The following is a 13,438-nucleotide window of genomic DNA, read 5'->3' as shown; positions in this document are numbered from 1 at the left end:
CACAGGTTGCATTTATCAAAATTGAAAATGTCAAAGATGTTTTCCTCTGTTGATCCTTCCTGTGACAGATGCACACTAGTACCGGCCTCACTAGCACATATGTTCTGGAATTGTCAATATATTGTGATATATTGGAATATCATTTTTCAGACCCTTTCTAAAATCTTAAAAAAGCAGATCAAACCTGACCCACTTTTGGCTTTATTTGGGGTGAGGTTGACTACTGTGCAGCTATCGGACACGCAGGATAGAATGATTTGTTTTGTGACCTTTATGGCACGGAGATTGATTTTGCTATGCTGGAAGCAAAAAAACCCTCCTTCCCATTCAGCTTTAATGAAAGATATTTTGGGTCATTTAAAATTGGAGAAAATTAAATATTCGTTGAAGGGGAAATCTAATATTTTCGATTCAACTTTCAATACAAATATATGATTGTTAAGTTTGGTATAATGATCTGGTTTGGTACCAACTACCAAATTTCTGGTACTGTGACATCCCTAATTACTAGTGTCAACTACAAAGAGCAGCAGTGTTTAATCATCTAGTTGAGTTGTCACAGACATCCTCGTTAATGCATGCAAAATGATTGTCTTAATATTCAGAAATGTTTCTAAACATGCTTCTGAAATGCTGAAGTGTTTGGACTAACGCCTGTTTGTTATACCAATTCACATAACTGAAAACTTATTAAAAAGGTGTTTTTGTTAATATGCTGCAGTAAAACATTTGAAGTGTTTTAAGAGTGTGAAGCAACCAGTTGAAATATATACGTTGTGGTTTGTTGTTACCTTACTTATTTAAAAAAACAAAACAAAACACCTTTCCTATTGAGCAATGCAACTTTACGGCACTTCTAACACACCTCATGATGCAGCTATTGAACAACAATGTGTACACAGTGGTAGAGTGGATAGTGCAGTGTCCTCACATCAAAAACTGTTTGAATTAATTGACTGGCTTGGACTTTGCATGTTCTCCATATGCCTATGTGGGTTTTCTCTGGGTTCTCCGGAGAAAATGTTCAGTGCGGAACACTGTGTGCCGATGTGCACACTCTTTCATGCACCAACCAACACTTGTCTGATTGAACATTTTCTCCAGAATCCCCTCCAGGCCTGGGTTCATTTTCAGATGTGTAATTACAGACAGCTACAGAGGGGCCGGTGTGTGTGTGTGTGTGTGTGGGTGTGTGGTTTCAGAGGCATCATCGGAGGTCCATAGTTAATCAGCAAGCGACCTGAAGTCTCGGGGATCAGCTCATCGATTCCCTCCTGGGGCAATCAATTCTATCAAAGGCATTACTTAAACTGAACTCAGATCAGAAAGTGGAGGACAAACAGCAGAGAATAAACCACAAGGACAGAATAAAGAATGTGACACAAGATGGTAGGATGGTAGAGAGGCTGTAAGAACATAGAACGGGATAGATACAGTTTACACAGTCAAGTGTGTTAAGTGGAAGAGAAAAACGTAAGATCTTGATGATGCTGACAGCTGGAGCTGGCTCATATGATAAAATACAGACAGCAACAACAAAAAGAAAAACTAAAAAACAATGAATGCAGATATTTCCATAGACTGTAGTAATTAACTGTAGATTGTTGCTATCGGCTTTCATTTCACTTCCTGACATTACTGAAAATAAATGACTTTTGCATCCAACCCATGAATCAACTTCATTCTTTAAGACTTCAGTTTACTAGATTAGTCAGAAACACACACTAACTTCTATGAAGAATTTTTCATGGGTTTGGATGTCCAGAAAAATGTAATTTGTTACTATATCAAGCATGTGCACCCTTTTCTGTTGTTTGCAAGAAAGCATAGATAGCAAGAGCACACTTAGACGTTCTGTTACATGCACATTGATGCATCTGGACACACACAGCCATGAAGATCAATGATTGGCAAAGTTAGAGAAGTTCTGACAGTGTCTGACCTTGATTGGATATAATCAGACTTAACCACAAGTCCACTAATCTGATGAAATGACTTACAGATTTACCTCGTGATGAATACTAAATACAGGCATCGACTCTAGTTTTGTACACAGGCTCATGCCAGTGCATGCACTTAGACCAGTTATAGGCATGTGCATGAATGCACACACCCACACATCCTTGGCATATCCCAATCATACTTTTTATTTTGAGGATCTTCAAAGAGTCCTTTGATCACCTCTTTGAAAATCATCTTAATAAAAACTGCAAATAGACCCTGGCCTTTTTAAATAAGATGGAAGTAGCAAGACTGATAATGTAGCTCTGGTCTGAGACGTATCTTTGGAGGCAACACTAGCTAAGACGAATTTTCTCTAAAATGCCAGTGATCTCTGCTAATAAACAGATTATCTCTCTCCATCCGAACTTAAAGCCATCATGAATGCATGACGGCTAAACCTCTTATGCTCTGTTCTCCCAAACAAATTTTTGAGCATGCATACAATAATCATTTGATACAATTATTTCTCAAGTCTTTTCTCACAGACTTACTGAAAGTTACTAACTAGTCCATGACTCAGCTTTTGAGACCTTCTCGTCTTTGTTTTAAGCAGGTTGAACATGGCGTTAACAAAAAATGAAGAAAAAAGGAAAGCATTCAAAAATTTCAAAGCTGTGTAAAGCTTAGTAAAAGCCTCTTGTATAAGAGAAGTAACCGCTACCATTTTCTGCCACAGGTCCATTAACCTCGCATCCAAAAAAGAAAAAGCAAAGTCTTTAAATGCTTCATAAACCTACAAACCCACATAAAGTTGCCGCAGTCTCATCACTCTTAAGTTTTTCTGAGTTTCCACTTCAGACATACTAACACATACATACAGAATACAACATGCCAGATCCTTGATCTCATTGATCACACTCCATTGTAAACCATTTCTACCTGTGAGTCTAACACCCAGTCATCAAAGTAAGACGTGGTCCAGAGTCATCCTTGCAACTGTGGCTGAGCATCAGTACTGTGCTGGTTTCAGTGTTGTTTATAGACTTGCATTGCTACATAAAATTGAAGATAGTTTGGTCAACAGTTCCCCTTCTTAAAAATCAAGCATAATCATATAAAATTATCCATCCATCCACTTCCACTTATCCTGTAGGGTCGCAGGGGGCTGGAGCCTATCCCAGCTGACACAGGGTGAGAGGCAGGGTACACCCTGTACAGGTTGCCAGCCTGTCGCAGGGCCAACACAGAGAGAAAGACAACATCCACACTCACATCCACACCTATGGGCAGAGTTTCCAATTAACCCAACCCCAGTAAGTGCATGTCTTTGGACTGTGGGAGGAAGGGAGAATATGCAAACTCCACACAGAGAGAGAGGGAGGGGCCTGGGCCAAGGTGGAATCGAACCCAGATGGTATTCGAACTGTGAGGCAGCAGTGCTAACCACCGTGCCACCACGCTGCCATATAAAGTTATGTAAGCCGCAAATAAGCAAACAAAATTATTTTATTGACTGCAAAAATCTGGAACTGACTTGGGCCAAGTGATTGATTTACTAATGCATCTCAAAAAAGGTTAGAAAAAAAATTAGTGGTGAAGAATGTGGTCATGAAGAAATGGCCTAATGCTGTATGAAGTAATGTGAATGCTGTAATGCTCTAAAAAGTGATGTTGTAATGAATCTGTTGTAATGTTCTAAAACACACGCTCCTTTCACCATACATACATTTTTTTCTTTCATGTACACTTAGAATTGTGTTTTTTTTTTTAACCACTTACAGGCGAGGAACCAAATGTGGCAACTTCATTGACCTTGATTTTCTACATGAAAATGAAACATTCTGAAAAATGTCACAAAAGTAATTCAGTCTTGTCATGTCCTCCAATTAACACTCTAAGGTTGAAATTTTGAATTTTAAGTATTTACAAATGTAAGCACAAAAGTAGGTAGTGTTCCCTGGAAATTCTGACTATAAAATAACTGCTTAACACTAAAAACTAGAGTAAGTTAACCTTGTAACTCGTCAGAAGCCTGCACAATATTGTCACAAAAAGTTGGCATGTTGATGAAAAATGCATGTTCATATCACATAAAAAATTTATACTAGTATTATCCCAGAACTCCGGCTGGAAAAGGAAATCTGCATCTCCATGAAGCTCGTCAGCAGCATGAAGTACTGCAGGGGTGGGCAAGACCAGGCCTCAAGGACTAGTGTCCTGCAGGTTTTAGATGTATCCCTGATCCAACACACCTGAATCAAATGGCTGAATTACCTCCTCAGTATGCAGTCATTAGCAGTCCAGAGTCCTGCTAATGACTTTTCTATGTGATTCAGTTCTAAAACGTGCAGGACACCAGCCCTCGAGGCCTGGACTTGCCCACCCCTGCAGTACTCTAAAATCTCCTGGTAGACAGCTGTGTTGACTTTGGACTTGGTAAAACACAGTGGCCCAACCACCAACAGCAGCCGATGACTTTGCACCCCAAATCACAAATTGAGGAAAGTCACCCTGGACTTCAGCCGCCTTGTGCCTTTTCACTCTTCCTCCACTGAGCAGCAGTTTTATTCCTTTTATCCCAGGTAAACACTTTGGATATGAGGAATGGGACAGTTGTAGCTCCTTTCTTGAAGACATCTGACTCATGATGCACTGACACCAGCCTCGGTCCGCTCCTTGTGAAGCTCCAAGTTCTTGAATAAACCTTTCCAGAAAATACTCTCAAGGCAATGTGGTCCATTGTGCTCCTTTTCCAACCATGCTTTTTTAAAACTGAACTTCTCTGGCTTACCCTCTTTATGGAGCCTGTTGATGATTGCCATATGGACGACTCTCAAGTCAACAGTCTTGTCCATGACTGTGGTTGCATATACTCAACTAGACAGAGATACATGCATTTACAGTTTGGACACAGGTGAGTGTGTCCAAAATCTTGACTGGTACTGTACACTGTATAAATAGTAATTTGCAATCCAAAACCAAATATTCTAATACTCTGAGATACTAGATTTTTTTTTTTTTCAGAAATCTATTTTTTTGACTATAAGCTATCAAAATTAAAACACAAAAGGCTTGATATAGTTCAGGTTATATGCAATAAATTAAGAATATTCATTGAATCTAGTCACAATATTCAAATTTTTTGAGAAACACTAATATGTGTAGGGGAACATTTTGGGAGAGAAGAAGCACTGAATTATTAATTCCATTGTTAATGTGCGGCTGCATTTACAATTTCCTAAACTGAGTCAAATTCAACTGCAGTCATTTTATATAATTATGGGACAGTGAAATAATTTATTTTATTTTAATATTTTTTGGTCTGATAAAGCATTACATTACATTTGCCAGTGTAAAATATAGTTACATTAGCTGCAATGCACCACAACCATAAAATGACATTACAGTTTCAATTAGGGTTAAAGTGATAATATGTGAACTTGGACAAGATGGAAAAAAAAGTTTGGAAAATGCACTGTGTGACTGAACATGTAATTTAGAGAAATTTTCTCTTGTGTAATGAGCTACTTAATGAGAAAGAGATGAATCCAGGGTTCAGTAATTATTTCTAATTCTCACTTTTCGAGGATTCGGGAATAAACTGAAGAAAGCAGACATCTTGTCCATTCTACTGCCCTCTGGGGCCTTGATCAAACCTTGTATAGAGGTCCTGAGTCTGACGCTGCGGCCGATAACAAAAAGCAACTAAAAGCAATTTTCTGAGGCAATGTGCAAGAAACAGAAGGTTGGCTCAGAGCGGCTAGAGCGCAACAAACTGTGACACACTGAAAATGAGTGACCTTGGAAGTGTTTCATGCCCAAGGAAGTAAGTGAGTGTGTGTGTGTGTGTGTGTGTGTGTGTGTGTGTGTGTGTGTGTGTGTGTGTGTGTGTGTGTGTGTGTGTATGTGTGTGTGTGTGTGTGTAGGTCAACTAACTTATAAACTAATACATGACTGTAAAACAGACAAAAGGATGGCATTACATTGCTGTACATGTGTCTCAGTAAATTCATGTAATACCTGTTAGAACATGATTCCTGTGCGTGTGTGCGTGCGTGTCATGGGTCATCCGGTTAGTGTGGCTATGCGGTTACTTACTGCAGATTGAATCAGCCTCGTCTGAACCGTCTGCGCATTCTACTTCTCCATCACAGCGCCACCTAGCAGGAAGACACTGTCCATTCTTACAGGTGAAATCTGTGGCTGCGCACGTCTTCTTTGCTGTGCAGAGAAAAGAAACATTCAACATCATCATAAGTTTTAAAGAACGCACTGTGTCTGTCGATACTCTGATAGTCAACACACTGAATGAGTGAATTAGAATGTGAGTATCTATTAGACATCCATGCATCCATTTTCCTAACTGCTTATCCCATTCAGAGTTGGAATGGAATAACCTGAACAGGTTTCCAGAATAACACAGAGCCAATTTTGAATAACCAATTAACCAAGCAAGCAAGTCTTTGGACTGTAGGAAGACAGAGCACAGAAAACTCCACACAGAAAAGCCCCAGTCAGCCAAAAGATCCAAACCCGCTATCAGACAATATACTTGATATTTATTGGGACAGTCTCTTGAATGCAGCAAATAATATCTGACTGGAAATTTAAAGAAAGAAAGAAAGAAAAAAATACACCAGGAAATGTCAAAAGTTTTATAATCCAATTCACAATTCAACAAGGCTAGGCAATTAAAATTTAACGTCAAATCCTCTGCACCAACTTCAAACCAATTTTCCAGTCCAATTTTAATTTAACCTTCAGCAGGCAATGTTTCTACTTAGCTGGTCAGAGTGTGCCTCACTGATGTGTTCAAGTGCAACTTGTAACAGGAGACACGAGGGGATGAGGGGCGTTTGATTAGGCAGCCTTTGTTTGTGAGTCAGACTCAATGTAAGAACTTTTCAAAAAATTATTTATTTATTTTTTTTTGGTAATATTGTGTTGCTCATGTTTTGACAAAAATCAAGTGTGAATTTAAAGCTCACAAGTCTTCTTGTGATGAATCCATGGTGAGGTACCACAAAATAACAAAGAATATTTGTTACTTTATTTCTATATCATATTTGGGTAAATTACTGATGAAATGTGACTCTATATGAATTCAAGTTGAATAGACTTGGTTAAGGGTATAAATGATTTATTACAATCGACAACCTGGAAAAGAATTATAATTTTATCTAAATAATATATGTAGTACGACTTTGAAATACAAATATATGATTAACAGTGTTTCAGGTGGAATGAATGAGGAAAGCACTGGCAGCTTAACTAGGCGTCTTTCTGTAAGGATGTGTTGGATGTACTACGTGTGCTGTGGTGAATAAAGCCAAAACCTGTATGCGCTGGGTCAGAGGTTTTTCCTCCATCTTCCTTCCAGCCCAATCTTTGCACAACCAACTCTGGCTCGGTGTAGCAGTGATAGCCTATGGACTCCAAAAGGTTTTGTGCAGTCACTTTCCCCAAGCAAGGGGAAAATTGAAGCACTTGGGTCTGTCACGGAGAGAGGCAAAAAAATCCCTCTCCTTGACAGTGAGAGCCAGTGAACAAGAGAAAGCACTCGCTCGGCATGTTAGCGATGCCTTGGCTCACCATGATGAAATATATAGGAAGGAGGGCGCTGACAAATGGCAAGAAAGTATGTGAGTGAGAGCGACATTGCGCTTGGTGGTGTGTGTGTGTGTGTGTGTGTGTGTGAGTGAGTGAGAGAGAGTGAGCGTGATTTTCTTCTGACAAGAGAAGACGGTGACTGCATTTTCTTTCATATGCACCAGATACCTGATCCTAGTTCTGCTGGAAACAGGTTGGATATTAATACTATGTGGCCACACACTCCATTAATCCTCTTTGAATTAAAAAAAAAAAAAAGATAAAACTAGCTACAGTTAGAAAAGAAGTATTAAATACGATGATACAACAAGGACACAGCAAAGAGTCAAAAACAGATCAGGATTTTGTCCAAATTTAAAAATATTTTAAAACATAAAAAAATGATAAACTCCACTCACTGTCTCCATAATGATTCGGTCCGACTGACCTTCATCAGGTACAAAACAATGTTCACATAATCACTCACACACAATTATATACACGAGTTTAAGTTAATCATTCAGTCCTTAAAGATGGCCATGTCTGTAAGGTATATATCCAGAAAGTCTCTCTTCTCTTGAATAACAAATCATGATCTCATCCCTTACGTGGTGTCGGAACATGTTCAATACTGCAAAAATGTAGGAAAGCCACATCATATTTCATATCACTGAAGTAGGCTGCTACTGGATAATCCCCATCAAGTCGGTGAATCACACTTTTATGCTCACTTATGTTTTAATTTGTGTGTGGATGACAAAAATACACTGTTTTGCTTTTGTTGTGACACAGGGCACAATTTCCATACAGGTAATTTCCATTTGCAAGAGGACTTAAAAGAGTCTGGTGCGAAAATCCGCACGCACCAAATGGCCTCTTAAAGTTCACCCTCGTTTTTGTTCTTTGCTTTAAGGCCTTACGGATGTTTTTATCACTAAACTGATGTTTCTATTAGTCTCATTTTCTGATGATTAGCCTGTGATTATTCACATGTGTGAAGAGGTCACCAGTTAGTATTCTCTAATTTGATGACTAAATTCTACCTGCTGTGTGGGTGTGAACACCTGTCGTTCATTCAGATGAGATTTTGAACCAGTTGTCCAAATTTAAAAATATTAAATAAAAAATACATCTGGCAGCACTTTTAAATAATATTTAATAAGTAGCTCTACTGATTTATACAAAGCTGTTAAAGAACAACTCATAAGAAAGTGGAAAGTCTAAGTTTGAACTAATTCTTACCTAATGATTGACTAGTAAAGCAATGCCAGTTCTTTAGTAAATAATGATCTAATATAAAACTGAATCAGGATGAACGACAAAGAAACTTTCTTAACTGATTACCCAAGTCAGTATGAGGGTTGCTTGACCCTATCCCAGCTGACAGTGGCTAACAGGCAGTATACACCCAGGACTAACACTGAGAGACCCACAATCGCCCACGCTCACATTCACATCAACAACCAGCAATGCTGCTAACCACTGCCCTATGCAAACAAAGAAACTTAAGAGTCAAAAAGCACAAGATACATGAGCAGAATATGCATCTGCCTGTCTAACTACTTCATTGCTCTTTTAAAAAGTGAGGATATTTTTTTTCAGAAATACGCTTGGAATGTGACTGAGACAGCAATTTAGTTGTAGGGAAACTATATTTTAAGGGGAAAAGGTTTGATGTTTATGTGTGTAGTCTTGGATATCCCACGGTGTGTGGAAGAAGACAAAATAACAACTGACAGCTCAAATGAAAGCCATAATAAAGAAGTGCACGCTAGGGAAACTAACATTATCTCAGCAGTGGGGACCAGGGTTATAATAGTTTTGGATTTTACATTATAGTTTAGTTTTAGTTAGTTTTTACTTTTTTCTCTCTAATTCAGTTAGTTTTAATTAGTTTTCAGAGTGGTTTTGCTCGTTTTTATTAGTTTTTATTTTTGGTTTTATGCTTAGTTTTAGTTAGTTTTAGTTAGTTTCAGTATTAGTTTTAGTATTTTCATACTTAATCAGGTACCCTTTAAAGATACCCTTTAAAGAAATATATTCAGCAACCAACTGTTCACAGACAGCAGAACTACATGCTAAATGTGTGTAATATTAAGGACACACATGAACATCAACAGGGAGAAACAAAGAACAATATGAACTCCAAAACTCGATAAATTCTACAATAAACTCCCAATAAATTTCAGCCTCAGTGCAGCAGATTAACAACAGCTACATGTGGTGTTTGACAAAAACAAACTCCTTGAAGGAGTCAAAGCTCAAATCCAGCTGCATCCTGATGTTCTCACCACCTGATGCTGCTTCTGTTTTGGAGCTAGCTTGGTTAGATGCTCGCTGATTAGACTTGCAGGGTCTTTGCGGCCTATGTAGCCTACGGAAGTGTCCGACCTCATGTCCGCATTTATGCTTGCGTAGCTGGATTGCGTGTGTTAATTACCTTGTGGTTGTGTGCTGGGGTTTTTTGGTCCTTGCTCTTTGTGCTCAGTTTTTAGGGTGCAAACATATTTGTCCCTGTTTTTTCACTTTCTTCATTCCTTCACGTCCATTCCCATAGTTTCAGCAGCTCCCTCCAGGAATTTGCTGACATTTGTGAGTCCTTATATTGATGCTTTGATTATTAGTCCTGATTGTTATTATCTGACTGATAAAGTAGCCGGAAACGCACAAGGACTAAACACAACGTTTGTGGCTGCGTTGACCCGACGAGTAGTCACGTTTCTCTGGAGGTGCAGGCCGGGTTGCCTTGTAGGATGAGAGCGGTTTCCGTAGCTACCTTGTGTGCGCTTCTCAGGTCTACTTTGATGTTGGTGTTTTTTTTCCTGACTAAGAAGTGTTCCGTACATTTTTCATCATCCACAACATCATCCACAACAAGACACTCGCTGCTATCTGTGCTATCATAGTAAAAAAAAAAAAAAAACACCACATGGGACTCTCTGAGGAGCAGCGCGGTGTGCGCACACACGCACATGCGCACCCATTTGCCCGACGGCGTTCCGAGCTTAAACTCGGAGAGAGGAAAAAAATGATTTCATATCAATCCACAAGACTTTTGAAAAAATAACAATATCTATAATTTCAGTTAGTTTTAGTTAGTTTTGTAAACTCACAATTCAGTTTTAGTTAGTTGTCGTTTCTTCCTTTTAATTTTAGTTTTTATTTATTTCAGTTAACGACAATGTTTTTTCATTTTCAGTTTTCGTTATTTCGTTCGTTTTCGTTAACTATAATAACCCTGGTGGGGACTAATGCATTCTAAATGTGTATGTACAATTACTTATATATAATAATAATGTATGGCAAGTTGAAGAAAAGCCAGACACGACCATTTGCTCACACGCTCACCTGTAAAGAATTCATTCTAAGTAGAGGAAAAAGAAAAGAAAAGGGGAGTCTAAAGACGTGGGGGAAAGGACTGAAGAAGGTGTAGGCCTAGAATAAACGAAAAGCATATCTCTAGGGATTCCAGAGTAGTCAGAGCCAGAGACAAAAGTAAATAGAAAGAGAAGAGAGGAGAGGAGAGACTATAGGGGCAGAGAAATAAAAGACAAGAGGGAAACAGGCTGTTGAGGTGGGGTCTCGTGCTGTGGCATTAGTCTTCACAACAGACCACATAAATCCCTTTCCTTCCTACCAGCATGTTAGCATAAATCCCACCTCTTCCTTTTCTGTCTTTCCCTCCATCTCCACCCACAGCCTGATAACACTAGCAGCTGTGGCACAAACCGAATACACACCAGGAACTAAAATTCAAAACAGTGCTGTAAGAAAGTACTCCACCTTCACAATACATTTCCAATGCAAGGTTGCTTAATTCAGATAAAGGTACATAATGGTGGAGGTGAAGGGGGATTTGGCAGATGAGGGAAAAAGAAATTACTTACAAGTAAGTCACACAATTTGTTTTGTGAGGCTGTGATGCTATGCCGCTATTCACTGTCCTTTGTATATTTAGCAAACTGAATTCAACAAGATGTAAGTAGATGTTTTACGAGCTGTATGGTTATTTTCCAACCTTTACGCACTATGAATCTAGTAGAAAAGGTAGAATTCAGTGAGTGAGCATCATCACCTTAAACATAAACTGATGTCTTGATGTAACCTCACACTGACCATGAACACCATGTCTGCTCTCTACCAGTCCAGCATACTGCATCAGTAAAAACTTGACCACAATATTACAAACTAACCAGTTTGGTACAATTTCATGCAGGCTAAACTGCTTAGCAGGACAACGGTATTTCCATGCAAAGCTTAATTAACAAAATTTGTGCACTTGAATTTGTTTTGCAAGACATTTCAAAAAACATAACGCCGTTCCGGATCATTCCGGCCCACTTTAACCCCTGATTACAACATATGATGCAAGAGTTTAATTAAAATGTAAGCCTATCAGTTTCATACAAGCCCTTTCTTAACTAATTTTCTTCTTATCTTAAGGACAAAAAGGAAATTAATACGATTCACCCGGTGCCTTTTTTGCTGGTTGTCAGGTTTTTAAAAAAATGGAATGGGTTTTATAGAGAATAACAATAAGTGGACACTTTAATTATCTGGGGGGAAAAAATTACTTCAGAAAGGGGTTGTGAAACCATGTAATATTTCAATAAAATATAATGTAGCTATGCAATATGATTCATCTTGACTGACAATTACATTTGAGGTTTTGAATAAAAATTCCCCACACGTGGGTATCCAGTAGAACTGTGTGGAAAGAAAGCTTCCATGTAATAAAATAAACATTCACAGAAAACTACATTTTCAGCAACAGGCTGAGGAACTGACATCAGGAATGAAAAACAGCATCACACCACCAAAAACACTTTTGAATTTCACTTCCTCCATCACACACACTGGAGAACTCCTTGAGCTAATGACTCTGTAAGGAGATTAATAGCTGTAAATGTATACTATAATTTTGAAACCAACTAGTAAAACATCTACACATCTTCCCAAGAGTTGCTGATGCACACAAAACAGTTGCTTACATTTACATTCTGATGCTCCAAGGCCTGTCATATACGAATGTCATCCATATGGAACAGCCTAACCTGCCTTATGATGAGGTTATTTTGTGTGAGAGCGGATATGGAGGGGAGAAACTACTATAGGCGCATTATGCAAATGTACTAATACATACCTACCAACCAACCCTCATCTTAGATGTCAAACATTTGATTTTAGTACACTGCACCTAGATAGAAAAAACTGATGAATATTTAAACAAAACAGCAGAAAGACCAGAGGTGCTTCAGCTTATTCACTAGCTGATTTTACTGTATTCACATTTTTGAATAGTCACCAACTGTATACTTTCAAACTGTAACATCAAATTTTTACACCCAATCCATCATTTTGTTTCACTGGATTTAGGCTACAGGAATTTCTTCAGTTATGTACCATGTTTGTTGATTATTAATGCAGTCAATACTTAATTGAAGGATACTAATATGCTGAAACTGATTTTATTCATTTACTTTACAAGGAAAGCACACATCTGTTACCATCTATATTATGTGAAAGAGATTTGGGTAAAAAGGTTTGATTCAACCTGCACATATATGTACACAAAGAAAACAAAACACACCAATAACTCACACATAACGGGATTTGTTTAAATAAAGTATAAATACATAAAGTATGTTCTATGTTGTAACAAAATACTGCTTTGGGGAACAACTTTACACTGCTCAGAAATCCCACGCAAATGCATGATATGGAAATACTAAATATTGAACTGTTACATTTGAATGATCAGTCCTAGTCACATAAATATTATTAGAGCCTAACAGATATATTGTTTTTAAATTGCAGAACAGGAAAGAATACTTCTTTTGTTTTGTTTTTCTCCACTGCGTTTTGCAGAGGAATCAAATTTGCAAGCTGTTAAGAATGGAAGGAA

At 38.2% G+C, this 13,438-nt stretch overlaps 1 protein-coding gene across 2 annotated transcripts in view; it reads right to left on the bottom strand.

Moving 5' to 3' along the window:
• Positions 1-13,438, bottom strand: part of lrp8 (low density lipoprotein receptor-related protein 8, apolipoprotein e receptor) — a 178,548-nt gene that overhangs the window by 81,138 nt on the left and 83,972 nt on the right. For both annotated transcript variants that reach the window (XM_030727078.1, XM_030727079.1), the window contains exon 3: positions 6,043-6,165. In XM_030727078.1, coding sequence (XP_030582938.1) covers positions 6,043-6,165 — 123 coding nt within the window. The remainder of the gene's footprint in view (positions 1-6,042; positions 6,166-13,438) is intronic.

Source organism: Archocentrus centrarchus, chromosome 4 (assembly GCF_007364275.1).
Source record: "Archocentrus centrarchus isolate MPI-CPG fArcCen1 chromosome 4, fArcCen1, whole genome shotgun sequence".
Classification (NCBI taxonomy): domain Eukaryota; kingdom Metazoa; phylum Chordata; class Actinopteri; order Cichliformes; family Cichlidae; genus Archocentrus; species Archocentrus centrarchus.
This window is presented reverse-complemented; position numbering and strand designations above follow the sequence as displayed.